The sequence below is a fragment of the Schistocerca gregaria genome, chromosome 4, assembly GCF_023897955.1.
Source record: "Schistocerca gregaria isolate iqSchGreg1 chromosome 4, iqSchGreg1.2, whole genome shotgun sequence".
NCBI lineage: Eukaryota > Metazoa > Arthropoda > Insecta > Orthoptera > Acrididae > Schistocerca > Schistocerca gregaria.
In genome coordinates, this window is record NC_064923.1 from 314,351,976 (window position 1) to 314,369,736 (window position 17,761).

At 40.2% G+C, this 17,761-nt stretch overlaps 1 protein-coding gene across 1 annotated transcript in view; it reads right to left on the reverse strand.

Moving 5' to 3' along the window:
• LOC126365881 (dynein axonemal heavy chain 6) overlaps window positions 1-17,761 on the reverse strand; it is a 1,020,408-nt gene that overhangs the window by 709,287 nt on the left and 293,360 nt on the right. The window contains exon 22 of the mRNA XM_050008578.1: window positions 886-1,062. Within this exon, the coding sequence (XP_049864535.1) occupies window positions 886-1,062 (177 nt within the window). The remainder of the gene's footprint in view (window positions 1-885; window positions 1,063-17,761) is intronic.

The window sequence follows — 17,761 nt, forward strand, 5'->3', positions numbered from 1 at the left end:
GAAAACTGTGTGCCAGACTGAAACTCACACTTGAGACCTCTTCAGGTAAGTGCTCTAGCAAATGAGCTGCTCAAGCATGACTCACAACTTGTTCTCACATTTTCACTTCTGTCACAACTTCATCTCTTACCCTGCAGAATGAATATCTCGAATATCTCATTCCTCAGGATGTGTCTAAGCCATGTCTCCACACCATCCATTCTTCCATGAGTGCTAGTCTTACAAGTTTCAAAGGAGAGCTACTTTGAAGTTTGGAAGGAAGAGAGGATATACTGTCAGAAGTAAAGCTGTGAGGATGGGTCCTGAGTCATGCTTGGGTAGTTCAGTTGGTAGAGCATTTGCACAAGAAGGGCAAAGGTCCTGAGTTCATGTCTCAGTTTGGCACACAGTTTTAATCTGCCAGAAGTTTCATAACATTACTATTATTTATTTTATGGCCAAAGGTACATTTTTTCTGGATTCACATATTTTATGCCTGATAATATGTAGGGGAATGAACCACTACTGTTCTTGTTTACATTGGGTGAATATCTTTGTCATTAAATGCCTAATTTTAGTCATTGTTAGGAACAATTACTGGACCCAACATTAGATTTTTGTGCCTGTTTATCAATGAGAATTATACCAAGAATAAAACTAAAGATAACTATCAAAATATAAGATAAAATTTACAGGCAGACTACAGGTTCTTTTCATATGCAAGTATTCTTGACTTTATCAAATAAGTGAACAATATTCAATGAAATTTCATATTTAAAAACAAAATAAATTATTGTAAAATCAGATATATGTTGCAATCCATCTGTGTTTTTTCAAAACTCTAAAAAGGAAAACATTCTTAACTACTTTTGGCTTAATAAACAACAGTAAAAATCAGAAGCAAACCTGTCCAAGAGCTACTCTCTCTCCTTCTGGTGATATCATTGCTACAATGTCAGTAGTCATTACTGTTGCGGCTGTTTCACCAGATTCTCCCTCCTTCTCGTGTACACCAAATTCCAGTTTTGCAATAGCATCAAAACATTTTCTTAAATGCGGCTGTACTGCAAACGGGTTTCTCGTCTGTCAAACAATTCTATGGATAAGACTTATTGTACAAGGAAAGTTCAGAAATTACTATTATAAAATATGTAAATTAAATACTACACAATAGTAGGACAAATTTATTTTAAGCTTCCTGCTCTACATACACTAAGCTATAAGAAATGTAAAAGGAACTGAGACTTTAAAGCAACTGTAGATGGCAATGTATTAAATCTGGTAATATAGGTGATGTAAAAATGAAGAAATTTGTTTATTTTGCTTATTTCCAGTTACTAATGAATTACAGAATTATTCAATAAGGGACCTTCATGCAGCACAAGAGTTACAAAAATTGTGCTATGGTATTCCCTGCACTGTTTAGAATGGGACTGATGCAAAAGCTAACATCGAAAGGAGAGATTAGTTGAAACTATGGACAATATTCTCAGGGGCCATTACATTCAGTGTGTAATGGCTGGCACATTAAAGGGAAATTCTTATTGGTTTATAATACAGCAAATATTGTAGTTTCATGAATGCCAGCACTTCTATAACTTACTCTGTAGGAAATATTGCAACCAGGTACAAAGTGTTTTTTTATTATTTTTTTTATTGGATTTTGTTGTACCATTACTAGTTTCAGGTCTGAGCCCATCATCAGGTGGTAGCATTGATTTCTTTGCAAGTTTTACATCTGTCTTCCTGAAAAGTTCTCCTTTATATAGGAGAGAGCTTTTCTTTTGCAATCCATACTGATCAATGAACTGAACTTAATACAAGATGGTGGATATCTGCCATCACTAGTTCTTTCCTCCTTCTCTACTTCTCTCCTCCCCTCTTCCCTTTAACCCAAACCTCGACTCATCTAGTAGCCCTACCCTGTTCCTGTTCACAAATCCCTTCACTCTCCCACAAGCTGCACTACGTCTTCCCCCATACCATCCTGATGTTCCCTCTCCTCCTCACTGCATGCCTCCTCCTTATCTCACTGTCTAATTGCTCCTCCCACCATTTGCAATTACTACTCAGACCAGCCTCAGTAATCAGAGACTGTGGTCATTTGTGTGCGAGTTGTGCATCTGTGATTGTGTGTGTGTTTTCTTCTTCAGAAGAAGGCCTTTTAGTTGAAAGCTGAAATGTATAGCAGTTCCCCCCCCCCCCCCTCCCCCCCCCCCCCCCCCCCCCCCCACCCCCTCTGCCTGGAATTCGGCATCTCTTCTACATGGGGAGTAGCAATCCATCCTTTCCATAGTATTGTTGTTATTCCATTCCAGAATTTCCATTGTTTAAGGATGTACTACCCTCTTCATAGTAAAAGATGAACTGGAGGATGTAAACGTAACAGAAACAATGGAAATATTACTGACTTTATACCTAACAGATCAAAAGAAAGCAATTGAATATGTGAAAAAAGAGAAGAAGTACTTACATAATTTATGAAAAAATATAAAGAAATTTGCTCTGTGCAGCTTGGATTAATAGGTGGATATGCATCTAAAGACAAGTTACAAAACAGTAAACCATTCCTAAAAATGTTGTACCCTATTCCTCTATCTTTAAAGGGAGCCACAACTGTTGAAACTGCCGGCCGCGGTGGCCGAGCGGTTCCAGGCGCTGCAGTCCGTAACCGCGCAACTGCTACGGTTGCAGGTTCAAACCCTGCCTCGGGCATGGATGTGTGTGATGTCCTTAGGTTAGTTAGGTTTAAGTAATTCTAAGTTCTAGGGGACTGATGACCTCAGATGTTAAGTCCCATAGTGCTCAGAGCCATTTGAACCATTTTGAACAGTTGAAACTCAGAAAATGTTGGAAAAGGCAGTTACTACAAGATCATACAGTGCATACAACAACTCTCTGTTGGCATTAAAACCAAGTAGAGGAGTTCAGAAAATGTTGGAAAAGGCAGTTACAACAAGATCATACAGTGCATACAACAACTCTCTGTTAGCATTAAAAACCAAGTAGAGGAGTTCATTTAGTTTTTATTACCAGAACATTAAATAAAATTATAAAATGGATAGCCCAAATTGAATGGTACATTGTACAGCAATACTATGGAATTGATTGTGGGCTACTAGTAGGGGTCAAATCATCCCAATTCATGACCATATCAAATCTTTTTGTTTGAGAAGTGGTGTGGTCTTATCAGTTTGAATCTCTTTCTATTAATCAAAGTGTTTTTGTATCTGCATTCAAACGCATTAGAAATAATATTTGAGAACTCATTATTATAAAAGGCTGTTTTATATGTTCATGATCTGGTTATTGATTCTAACACATGGTTTATGAACATATTATTCTAATGCGGGAAGCATGATGAGGAGGGAATTACAGTTACCTTGTGTAAGTCTTCCTCAGGAAGGAAAGAGATTAAATTTTTGGTACATATTATACATGGGAAAGGAGCCTGAACTGATCCAGAGAGAATAACAGTGATTGTTAATCCATTTTAAGAGTGCTAGACTTTTGTCAAAAATCTTTAACAGTGAACTACATTAACAATCTTTTATTGTGTGTCTATTGAAATAAAAGTCACCATAAAGCTGGGATGAGAACAAAAGTAACGACTTCCATGAGATTAAAGAGCACCTGATAAATGCCAAGGTATTGAACCATCCCGGGATGAAATATTTCATATCTCCACTAAAATCTCAAGTTATGGTTTGGGATGCAAAGTCTTGCATGGAAAATCAGATAACGAAATGGGAAACGACCCTGCAATGCATTTGCTAGTCATACTCTGAACTAAACAAACATAAATTTAATTATCCAGTGACAGAGCAAGAAGGTCTTGATACTAGTTGAGGATTCAAAAGACTTTGGTAGCTCCCTGCATGCAGAAATACTATCACGTAAACAGATAACAAGCAAGAATTTTTCTTATGAATAATAAAATTCTTCACTACCATCTAATGAGATTAATTTTATTTTGAAATCAAATGTGTAAAGGGATAAAAGAATGTCACACCTGATACCATATCCAATGTGCATGAGTTTATAGGGCTGGGAAACAAGTTCCAAATTCATTTCCTGAATATGGGGTGTCATAACAAAACTTATGAAATCAAATTATGAACGAGTAATTGACCTATTTTAAATTAAATGCGATGATGCACTCTTGTGCAGGAAATTAGCATACCCAAAGATAAAAGCAATAAATGATTATTTCATTATGTGATATTATGCTGACAGAACCATACGTGGAACATGAAGTGGAGGACTTGTGTATCTTGGCATGTAGTGCACACATTAATAGATTATATCCATCATCATGATGAATACATTGGAATCTGGAAATGTTTAAAACATTAAGAATATGAGGAGGATATTGTAATCCATTATTCAGTATTGTCTCTTATATGAAAGCAGAAAAGCTGCTTCACTATTAGTAAAAAACAGAAAATATCCTTAAAGCTTTGTTGGATCTAGCAGTAGTAGCCCTGTACAGCCCTTACCTAAGAGTATGGTTGGAATAATCTATATAATTGTAGTGCTTGAATCATGGTTGAAATAAGTTAATCTGCAAACATTAAAAGTAGCTACTGCCAAAGCACTTCCAGGTATCTGAAAAAAGACTATTTTTCTAACTTTAATACATGCAAAATACTTCACACAATGGTAATCAGTTTAACAGTACATATTTCAAAAGACTCTTAAAAGCATGTAACGTATGAAAAATAAACCCAGAGCAACCCCACTCATGAGACATGAAAGAACTAGAACAACCCTGATGCACATATCGTTTGGCTAAACATCCCTGATGAATTGATTTGTTGCATGAATTTGAAAAAATAAACTTGAATGAAATTCAACATTTAAGATCTGAGTTAGTACATCTGGAAATCTTTGGAAATAATGTAGTAGGATAATTGCTGTTCACAGTTGAAGTGGTCTAACACATGGGATGCAATGGAAAATCCAGGCTGGAATGTAACAATATTATGAAAAAGATAGTTGCTACTCACCACATAGCACAGATGCTGAGTCACAGATAGACACAACAAAAAGACTGTCAGAAAATGAGCTTTTGGCCAACAAGGCCTTCATCAGAGTTAGAACATACACACAAATGCAATGCAAGTCTCACACACATGTGATCACAGTCTCTGGCTGCTGGGGCCACACCATGAGCAGCTGCACATGATGGGAGTTGCAACTGATTGGTGAGGATAAGGAGGAGGCTGAGGGAGGGAGGGGGCTGGATAGCAGGGTACGGGTGGGGGAAGATACAGTGCTTTTTGTGGGAGCATACAAGGGTAAGTGCAACAGGTCTACTAAGGAGACGACTTACACCATGCTTGTCCACCCTACTCTGAAGTATTGCTGTGTGATGTGGGATCTGCATCAGGTGGGACTGACAGATGACATTGAAAAAGTTCAAAGTAGAGTGCCTCATTTTGTGTTATTGAGAAATAGGGGAGATAGTGCCATAGACATGATACGTGAATTGGAGTGACAATCATTAAAACAAAGGTGTTTTTCATTGTGATGGGATCTTATCATGAAATTTCAATCACCAGTTTTCTCCTTCAATTGCAAACACATTCTTTTGCCATCCACCTACATATGGCGAAATGATCATCACAATAAAATAAGAGAAACATTTAAGTGCTCATTTTTCCCACGTGCCATTCGACAGTGGAACGGTAGAGAGACAGCTTGAAGGTGGTTCATTGAACCCTCTGCCAGGCATTTTATTGTGAATAGCAGAGTAATCATGTAGATGTAGATTTAGATTGCAGGGAGCGTTCCCACCTCTGCAAAACAGAAAAGCTGGTTTTGGTTGGAAGGAACCAATGGCATAGGCTGTGAAGCAGTCATTGAAATGAAGAATGTTGTGTTGGGTGGTATGCTAAGCAATGGGGTGGTTCAGCCATTTCTTGACTGCAGTTTGTCAGTAGCCATTCATGGACATAGGTAACTAGTTAGTTTTCATGCCCATGTAGAATGCAGCATTGTGGTTACAGCTTAGCTTGAAGATTATGTGATTGGTTTCACAGATAGTCCTGCCTGTGATGGGATAGGTTATGCTTGTGCCCAGACTGGAGTAGTTGGTGGCTGGAGGATACACGAAACAGGTCTTGAATCTAGGCCTATTACAGCAAGCAATATGAGCCATGAGGCAAGGGGTTGGGAGCAGGAGTTGTGTATGGATGGATGAGGATATTGTGTACACTTGGTGGGCAGTGGAAAACCACTGTGGGAGGGGTAGGAAGGATACTGGGTAGAACATTCTTCATTTCAGAGAACAACGAGAGGTAGTCAAAACCCTGGTCGATAATGTGATTTAGTTGCTCCAGTTCTGGGTAGTACTAAGTCATGAGGGGAATGCTCCTCTTTGGCCAGATGGTGGCAATTTTTGAGGTGGTGGGTGACCAAAGAGATAAGGCACGGGAGATGTGTTTTTGTACAAGTTTGGGAGGGTAATTATAGTCTTTCAAGGCCTCAGTGGGACACTCAGTTTATTTTGAGATCACTACAGATGCATTAGCCACAGGTGGCTAGGCTGTATGGAAGTTACTTCTTTGTATGGAATGGGTGGCAGCTGTCACAGTGGAGGTATTGCTGGTGGTTGGTAGGTTTGACACAGACAGAGGTACTAATGTAGCAATCTATGAGGTAGAGGCCAACATCAAGTAAGGAGGCTTTCTGGATTGAGTAGGATAAGGTGAAGTGAGTGGGGTAGAAAGTGTTAAAGTTATGGAGGAATGTTGATAGGGTGTCCTCACCCTTGATCCAGATCGTGAAGATGTCATCAATGAATTTGAACCAGATGGTGAGTTTGGGATTCTAGCTCTTTAGGAAGGATTCCTCTAGATAGCTGATGAATAGGTTGGCATAGGATGGTACCATGTGAGTGGCCATAGCTGTACCCTAGATTTGTTTATAGGTAATGCCTTCAAAGAAGAAGTAATTGTGGGTAAGGATGTAGTTGGTCATGATGATTAGGAAAGAGGTATAGATCATGAATCCATCGGGCATCAGAAAAGGTAGTGTTTAATAGTGGTAAGGCCATGGACATCAGGGATGTTAGTGTAAAGTGTGGTGGCATCGGTAGTGATGAGCAGGGCACCATGTGATAAAGGAACAGGTATTGTGGTGGGTTGGTGGAGCAAATAGTTTGTATCTTCTGTATAGGAGGGTAGGTTGCAGGTAATGGGCTGAGGTGGTCAGTCTATGAGAGCAGAGATTCTCTCAGTGGGGGTACAATAACCAGCCACAACGAGGTGTCCTAGGTGGTTGGGTCTATGGACTTAAGCAAACATGTAGACAATAGGAGTTGGGTAGTGGTAGGGGTGAGGAGAGCAATAAACTCCAGGGAGAGGTTCTGACATGGGTCCAAATATTTTGGAGAGACTAGAGATCCTCGACGATTTATCAAATGGGATCAATGTGACAGGATTGCAGATGGATGAATCTGACCGCTGGTGGAGTCCTTCCACCAGGTAATCTCCGAGGTTCAAAACAAAAGTGGTGGAGTGTTTATCGGCAGGTAATATTTTAAGGTTGGGATCAGTTTTTAGGTGGTGGATTGTAGTTATTTCTGTAGACGTAACATTAGTTTGCATGTTGAGGAATTTGGGGAATGATGGTGAGGAAAGTTTCAAGGTTAAGAAATTCTGCAAAGTTAGCAGTGATGATTTGGGGGCAGTGGGGGCAGATAACAGTTGGATGGAGGAATGAACTGTGTCAGGTAGGGTTGGTTTCACATTGGTCTTCAGTTGAGACTGATCAGTAGAGTTGGTGTCAAAAAAGTTCTCCTACTGAAGGGACTAGAAGAAAGAGAGATCTTTAACAAGCCCTACATGATTGAATTTGGGAGCAGGGAAAAAGGTGAGGCTTTTGGAAAGTAGTGATACTTCTGCAGAGCTAAGACTTTTGGTTGGTTGTTTTGGGGAAGGAGACCAGACAGCGAGGTCATCGGTCTCATCGGATTAGGGAAGACGGGGAAGGAAGTCGGCCGTGCCCTTTGAAAGGAACCATCCCGGCATTTGCCTGGAGCGATTTAGGAAAATCATGAAAAACCTAAATCAGGATGGCCGGACGCAGGATTGAATCGTCGTCCTTCCGAATGCGAGTCCAATGTCTAACCACTGCGCCAAGTCGCTCGGTAAAGACTTTTGGGGAAAGGTTTATGACTGTGTTTTAGGTCTGCTTAGGTTCTGGATTCTACATGGTGGTGAGAGTGAGGTTTTGAGAGAGAGGTAAATGTAGTAGGTCTGCAAGGCAGGCTTTGTCAGCTGTGGGGGGGTTTGGAGGTTGTTATCAAGGTGGTGGATAGTGGTAGTCCAAGGCAAGAGTAGGAATTGAACAGGATGGACAGTTTTCTGAGGTGCCATTGTGGATGTTGCTCTAGTTCCTGGTAGACAACGGTTTCAGTGTTTGATATGGGATCCAGGAATTTGGGATTGCATACCAGGAGAATTTTATGGATGGAGAGGAGCCTGATTGATATAGTTTTGCAGGACTATGTTGGTAGGGTTAAGGACTAATAGAAATTGAAGAGATGGAAGTCATTGTGGAAGGATGGGAGGAAGCCAGAGATAGGTAATATTATTAAAAGGTCATTTGGTGGATTCCATGAACCAAGCGACAAAGCAGCAACACTATGTGGGACTGAGTCTGGCTAAAGGATAAGGAAACTTTTATGTATTGATGCAGATGGAAGGAGCAATGATCCATGGTGAAGTATAAAAACGCATAAAACTACATAAATAACGTGCAAATATGCCTAAAAAAATTCGCAAAAGCACACCCAAACACATGGGAAAAATGACGAAAAGGGTTCAGATTCCACCAGTCCTTAACCTTCACCAACTTTGTGCAGCAAAACCATTTCAATCACACCCAAACCTCCTTCCAATACCATCTCTTCATCCATGAAATTCTACTGCTATGCAGCCCAAAAATTCCTGGATCCCATACCACACATTCTAACCATTGTCTACCAGGAACTAGAGCAACATGCACAATGCTACCTCACAAAACCGTTCACCCTGTTCACTTCCTACTCCTGCCTTGAACTACCACTGTACACCACCTCCAACAACCTGCAAACCTTCCCCACATCCCTTCACAGCTGACAAATCCTGCCTTGCAGACCTACTACATTTACCTCACCCTAAAAACATCACTCTCACCACCATACAGAATCCAGAACCTAAACAGACACGGAACACAGTCAAGAACATTTCCACAAAAAGCCTTACCCCTGCAGAAGTATCAGTCCTTTCCAAAAGCCTCACCTTTTTCCCCACTCCCAAAATCAATTATGCAGGACTTGTCAAATTCCTTCTCTCCTTCTCCTGGTCCCTACAGTAGAAACACTTTTTTGCCACCAACCCTACTAATCAGACTCAACCAAATACCAATGGTGAAACCTACCTCACTCAGTTCATTCTTCCATTCAACCATGATCCTCCCCCACTGCCCCCAAATCAGCCCTGCTAACTTTGCTGAATTTCTTAACCTCCAACCTTGCCTTACCATCATTCCCCAAATCTGCAACATGCACACTAACATAACATCTGCAAAAAAATCTGCAATCATCCATCTAATAACAATCCCAAATTTATTAATCTTACCTGAGGACAAAAGCTCCACCACCTGTCAGATTCATCCACCTACAAACCCTGCCACAGTGACTCGAGTCAGAAATCGACCACAATCTCGAGCCTCTTCTACAATTCTTAGGCCCATCCCACTTCCCATACTCCTACCTTCTACATGTTTCCTGAAGTCCATAAGCCCAACCATCCAGGACACTCAATTATGACTGGTTACTGTGCTCCCACTGAGAGAATCTATGCTCTCATAGACCAACACCTTCAGACTATTACCCACAACCTACTCTCCCATGTAGAGAATACCAACCATTTCCTCCACTGACTCTCCACAGTTCCTGTTCGTGTACCACATGGTTCTCTGCTCGTCACTATTGATGCTACCTACCTTTACATTAACATCCATAAGGCCCATGGCCTTACCAAAATTAGACACTATCTTTCCCAATGTTGGACAGATACCAAACCTCCAGCCACTTTCCTAATCACCATGACCAAGTATATTCCCACCCACAATTACTTTTACTTTGAAGGCATTACCCACAAAAAAACCCAGGGTGCAACTATGGGCACTCCCATGGCACCATCTTAGGCCTACCTATTCATCAGCCATGTGGAGGAATCCTTCCCAAACACCCAGAATCCTAAACCTTTCACCCAATTCAGATTCATTGATGACATCTTCAAGGTCTGGATCAAGGGTGAGGACACCCTATTCACATTCCTCCATAACCTCAACTCTTTAACCCGTTATGCTTCAACGGGTACTACTCAACTCAGCAAGCCACCTTACCCAATGTTGACCTTCACCTCAAAGATCACCAGATCAGTACCTCAGTCCATATCAAAACTACCAACCACTAGCAATACTTCCACTCTGACAGCAACCCATGGCTATCACATCTGTAGTGATGAAGAGTCCCTCTCAAAATACACTGATGGTCTCACTGAGGCCTTCAGAGACCATAATTACCGTCTCAACCCTGTACAAAAACAGATCTCCCTTGCCCTATCTCTCTGGTCACACACCACCTCCCAAAGTCCCACCATCTGGTTGCAGTGGAGAATTCCTGCCTTGGCTCAGTACCACCCAGGACTGGAGCAACTGAATCACATTCTTCGCCAAGGTTTCGACTACCTCTCATAGTGCTCTGAAATGAGGAATCTCCTACCAAATATCTTTCCTACCACTCCCGAAATGGTATTCCGCTGCCTACAAAACCTACACAATATTATAATCCATCCCATCACAACTCCTGTTCCCAACCCCTTGCCTCATCAGTCATGTCACTTTAATAGACCTTGATGCAAGACCTGTCCCGTATACATTCTCCCTCCACCATCTACTCCAGTGCAGTCACAAGCATCACCTATCCCATCAAAGGCAGGGCTACCTGTGAAACCCGTCATGAAATCCACAAGCTAAGCTGCAACCACATTAATGCATTATATGTGGGCATGACAACTAACAAGCTGTTTGTCTACTGAATGGCCACCATATGTTTGCATCTCCCATCATGCACAGCTGCTTGCAATGTGGCCTCAGCAGCCAGAGACTGTGATCATGTGTGTGTGTGAGTTACATCTGCATGAGTATATGTGTGTATGTTTTATCTCCGATGAAGTCCTTGTTTGCTGAATGATCGTTTTCTGACAGTTATTTTGTTGTGCCTGTCTATGACTCAGCATCTCCACTATATGGTGAGTAGCAACGATTCTTTTCATACTATTGTTACATGGACTGCAATGGTAGGTATACAGATATCTATTGTAGACAGTAATATTTTAAAAAATCTGGAAAGGATGTATAAAAAGTCATCACAAGAGCCAAAATTCAAGTTGGGGATGGAGTCATGGTTCAAACCTATGGTTGTAACTCAAAATTAAATAAAGAGTTAGAAACATTCTTCCACCTTTACAAAGAACCTAGGGTAATCATCAAAATCTCGCCCAGTGAAGCATTGTTATTGCAAGACACCATGAAAAGCATCAGTAAAGTTTTGAATAATGTTGCGAATGTGAAGAAGTATCAGGAACTTCAATAACTTCATTTAAAAGCAAGCATTAGCCTACAAGTGAAACTACAGTCAGTAAGAAACTAATTGTGTTTCATTTTTTGTACTTTTGTATGATTTATAGTGGCTGTTGGTTTTAAGTGGAGAAGGATAATTTTATAGTTTTTATAAATCTTTTCTTGGTTAACAGAACAAGTAAAAGATTGTACTGAGTGATACATGTTTATTACAGGAATCCAGGTTACTGGATGTAATGATTTGACAATTGCTATCCTTAAATCTGTGTGGAGAGTCCCCCGTATGACATGGGCCAGAAAGGGTTAGTTATTAGCTTTGGATGAAGCAGTCTTTAGGAAGAGTATCTAAATTTAACAAAGATCATGGTTTTTTGAAGTTTATAGCATTGGTATCACCTTTTTAAGGATTGCAGGAAGGAGACTCACATCATCTGCCCTGTATGATGACAAATATCACTCCTCAGTGTTGTGGTGACAAGACTTGCTTGCAGATGGAGATCATTTGATGGAGGTGGAATGCATTATTGGTCTTTAGGTCTGTTATTTTTCTTTGGTTCCAACTACTCTGAATTAGTTTTTTTTTTTTCTTTTCTTACCAGCCACTCTATGCATAAACCTGAGGTATTTCCTTTCCAGCTGCTATATGCAGGAACCTGATTTAAGTCCCTCTTTCCCATACTTCCCATCATGTAAATCCTTCTCATTAGCATTTTCTTTCCATCTAAAGGTTTATGGTTCACTCTGTCTACAATATTTCTTATGTTATGTTGACTTACTCCTCCTCAGTGGCAAATTTTGTGGATGCTAGACTACACGCGTTCTGTTTCTGTTTCCTATATCTACTCTCTGCCATATGCAATTTCATTTTCATTGCACTATGAAGTGAACATTTGTACAGCATTAGGAAGTCTTTTCTGGACGTATCTGGACTGTAGCCTCATACAAAAGTGAAATGTGGATGATAAGCAGTTCTGACAAGAAGAGAATAAAATGTAGTGCTATAAAAGAACGCTAATGATTAGATGGGTAGACAGCATAGCTAATGAGGTGGTACACAACTGAAATGGGGAGAAAAGAAATTTACATCACAACTTCCCTTAAAGAAGGGATTAGTTGTTAGGACACATTCTGGGGCATCAAGGAAATGTCAGTTTGTTATTGGAGAGTAGTGTTGGGGGAAGTGGGGTGGATAAAAATTGTAGATGGAGACCAAGGTATGAGTGCAGTATGCAAATGAGTGATAAATGTCAGTTGCAATGAGGAGAATTGATCAGGATAGACTGTCTGAAAAGTTGCATCAAATCAGTCTTTGGAATAAAGACTGCAATGTCTGCTGTCTACATGAAATGTGTTCACAAATGCAAATATGGACAATGATCAGCTGTATAATGAAACGATGAAAATCTGTGCCAGGTCAGGTTTCAAGCCCAGATGTCCTGCTTATCATGAGCAATCATGTTACCATTATGCTACCTGATCATGAATCATGGCCTATCCAAACTTCCATATGTCGTAAACCATGCATCTACTGCCTGCATTCTTACATTCATTATGTATATTCCCATATAGGGGAGACATTTTAATTGAAAGTTTCTTGCTTGATGTTGGCAAATGAATACAATAAGTGACATTTCATCATACTTCTGAACAATACGGGTACTGTAATACTCTATTTCATAATGACTATAGTCGAAACAGTGCACGTTCCTTCTGATATGCATGGATATCTGATGGAACACTGCATAGTACTTCTGAACAACACAGGCGCTGCAGAATTGTATACTGCCATCTTTACCACTTAGGCAATGCCAGGCAGGTGCTTACAAATGTTTTTTCAATGTATTTATATTAGCTTTATTAAAAAAAAAAAGACACATACAATTTTGTTTTACGTTTCACATGGATTTATGACATTGTTACAATATGGTATCATTCTTCTCTGTTGCAGTACTTTGCATTGCTGGTCAATGCCATGTTTCAGCTGATGGCCAGCAATAAGCCCAGGCATGTGATGATGACACAAGAGTCAAAATTGATTAAAGACATGATGCAGCTAATCAACTATTATACAACAGAAGGAAAAGTGATACAGTAACAAAACATAGTTACACCAAAAACCAATTGTAATCATTACAAATTTACTAAATCCCACCTTAATGTTGTCCCTTTCAGTACCTTTGTGGTACTTTTCAAATAAGCTTCAACCTTAACCATGAATGTACTGCTGATTTAACAGGAGAAATCGAAAATGTATAAAGAAGAGCAAGTATTTTTGTGGCACTTTTCAAGTTAGCTTCAGCCTTGTTGTTGTTGTTGTCTTCAGTCCTGAGACTGGTTTGATGCAGCTCTCCATGCTACTCTATCCTGTGCAAGCTGCTTCATCTCCCAGTACCTACTGCAACCTACATCCTTCTGAATCTGTTTAGTGTACTCATCTCTCGGTCTCCCTCTACGATTTTTACCCTCCACGCTGCCCTCCAATGCTAAATTGCCCTCCAATGCTAAATTTGTGATCCCTTGATGCCTCAAAACATGTCCTACCAACCGATCCCTTCTTCTAGTCAAGTTGTGCCACAAACTTCTCTTCTCCCCAATCCTATTCAATACCTCCTCATTAGTTACGTGATCTATCCACCTTATCTTCAGTATTCTTCTGTAGCACCACATTTCGAAAGCTTCTATTCTCTTCTTGTCCAAACTAGTTATCGTCCATGTTTCACTTCCATACATGGCTACACTCCAAACAAATACTTTCAGAAACGACTTCCTAACACATAAATCTATATTCGATGTTAACAAATATCTCTTCTTCAGAAACGCTTTCCTTGCCATTGCCAGTCCACACCTTATATCCTCTCTACTTCGACCATCATCAGTTACTTTACCTCCCAAATAGCAAAACTCCTTTACTACTTTAAGTGTCTCATTTCCTAATCTAATTCCCTCAGCATCACCCGATTTAATTTGACTACATTCCATTATCCTCGTTTTGCTTTTGTTAATGTTCATCTTATATCCTCCTTTCAAGACACTGTCCATTCCGTTCAACTGCTCTTCCAAGTCCTTTGCCGTCTCTGACAGAATTACAATGTCATCGGCGAACCTCAAAGTTTTTACTTCGTCTCCATGAATTTTAATACCTACTCCAAATTTTTCTTTTGTTTCCTTTACTGCTTGCTCAATATACAGATTGAATAACATCGGGGAGAGGCTACAACCCTGTCTCACTCCTTTCCCAACCACTGCTTCCCTTTCATGCCCCTCGACTCTTATTACTGCCATCTGGTTTCTGTACAAATTATAAATAGCCTTTCGCTCCCTGTATTTTACCCCTGCCACCTTTAGAATTTGAAAAAGAGTATTCCAGTCAACATTGTCAAAAGCTTTCTCTAAGTCTACAAATGCTAGAAACGTAGGTTTTCCTTTCCTTAGTCTTCCTTCTGAGATAAGTCGTAAGGTCAGTACTGCCTCATGTGTTCCAACATTTCTACGGAATCCAAACTGATCCTCCCCGAGGTCTGCATCTACCAGTTTTTCCATTCGTCTGTAAAGAACCCGCGCTAGCACCCTGCAACCGTGGCTTATTAAACTGATAGTTCGGTAATTTTCACATCTGTCAGCACCTGCTTTCTTTGGGACCGGAATTATTACATTCTTCTTGAAGTCCGAGGGTATTTCGCCTGTCTCATACATCCCGCTCACCAGCTGGCAGAGTCCTGTCATGACTGGCTCTCCCAAGGCCGTCAGCAGTTCTAATGGAATGTTGTCTACTCCGGGGGCCCTGTTTCGACTCAGGTCCCTCAGCGCTCTGTCAAACTCTTCACGCAGCATCGCATCTCCCATCTCGTCCTCATCTACATCCTCCTCTATCTCCACAACACTGTCCTCAAGCACATCGCCCCTGCACAAACCCTCTACACACTCCCTCCACCCCTCCGCCCTCCCCTCCTTGCCCAGAACTGGGCCGCCATCTGAGCTCTTGATATTCATACACGTGGTTCTCTTCTCTCCAAAGGTCTCCCCAACTTTCCTGTAGGCTGCATCTATCTTACCCCCAGTGAGATAAGCCTCCACATCCCCACATCCGTCCTCCAGCCATCCCTGCCCAGCCATTTTGCACTTCCTGTCGATCCCACTTTTGAGACGTTTGTATTCCTTTTTGCCTGCTTCATTTACTGCATTTTTATATTTTCTCCTTTCATCAATTAAATTCAATATTTCTTCTGTTACCCAAGGATTTCTAGCAGCCCTCGTCTTTGTACCTACTTTATCCTCTGCTGCCTTCTCTACTACATCCCTCAGAGCTACCCATTCTTCTTCTACTGTATTTCTTTCCCCTATTCCTGTCAATTGTTCCCTTATGCTCTCCCTGAAACTCTGTACAACCTCTGGTTCTTTCAGTTTATCCAGGTCCCATCTCCTTAATTTCCCACATTTCTGCAGCTTCCTCAGCTCCAATCTACAGGTCACAACCAACAGATCGTGGTCAGAGCCCACATCTGCCCCTGGAAACGTCCCACAACTCAAAACCCGGTTCCCAAATCTCCGTCCCACCACCATACAATCTATCTGACACCTTCCAGTATCTCCAGGGTTCTTCCACGTATACAACCTTCTTTCATGATTCTTAAACCAAGTGTTAGCTATGATTAAGTCGTGCTCCGTGCAAAATTCTACCAGTAACATTTCATAAGTAACATTTCATCATACTTCTGAACAATACGGGTACTGTAATACTCTATTTCATAATGACTATAGTCGAAACAGTGCACGTTCCTTCTGATATGCATGGATATCTGATGGAACACTGCATAGTACTTCTGAACAACACAGGCGCTGCAGAATTGTATACTGCCATCTTTACCACTTAGGCAATGCCAGGCAGGTGCTTACAAATGTTTTTTCAATGTATTTATATTAGCTTTATTAAAAAAAAAGACACATACAATTTTGTTTTATGTTTCACATGGATTTATGACATTGTTACAATATGGCATCATTCTTCTCTGTTGCAGTACTTTGCATTGCTGGTCAATGCCATGTTTCAGCTGATGGCCAGCAATAAGCCCAGGCATGTGATGATGACACAAGAGTCAAAATTGATTAAAGACATGATGCAGCTAATCAACTATTATACAACAGAAGGAAAAGTGATACAGTAACAAAACATAGTTACACCAAAAACCAATTGTAATCATTACAAATTCACTAAATCCCACCGTAATGTTGTCCCTTTCAGTACCTTTGTGGTACTTTTCAAATAAGCTTCAACCTTAACCATGAATGTACTGCTGATTTAACAGGAGAAATCGAAAATGTATAAAGAAGAGCAAGTATTTTTGTGGCACTTTTCAAGTTAGCTTCAGCCTTAACAATCAAATAACTGACAGTTTAACAGGGGGAATTGAGAATGTAGGAAGAAGAGCATCATGAACTCTCACACACATGTTTGACTAGTGGAAGAGTGTAACACAAATGCTGACAAATCATAGCCTTAACTGTGAAAAATGTGCCTAAAATCTCACAACATATTACTTATAAACTTATGAGAACTGCTTTGCATGGCATAAAATACACATATTATTCAGTCACATATGTGGTAGTCCTACGCACGTGGTGAAGATAAAATCAGACAAATGAGAACTTACAAAAAGACACATTAACTGTTCCACTGCTAGAGATGTGTTCTTTGCATTCTGTGCTGAGATGACTTTTGTTACAGATGTACCACTCACCAAACACTAGTGTCTGTGTTGAGAGACAACATTCTGGCCAAAATGAAATAATTATCATTCAATTTCTCGAAAACTGTAAGGAGGAAAAAATCTGATTTCTGCACATCTTACAGTCTGATATCTTCACTCAGTAAAGAACTGAATTTTCACTATCCATTACACTTAGTACTTATACTTAGTACAATAGATCAAATTAAGTAAAGCTGAAAAATGGCATTACGGCCAATGTGAAATACTTAACAATGTATGTTTTTTAAACTACTTGGTGAAAGAATATAATTTTTGTGATTTTTGCACATCTTGCAGCTTGATATCTTCAATTAATAAAGAACTGAATGCATCAGTCATACTTACTACACTGTTCCAAATTAAATGAAACATTGCCAAAAATTTTAAAGCATTTGTAG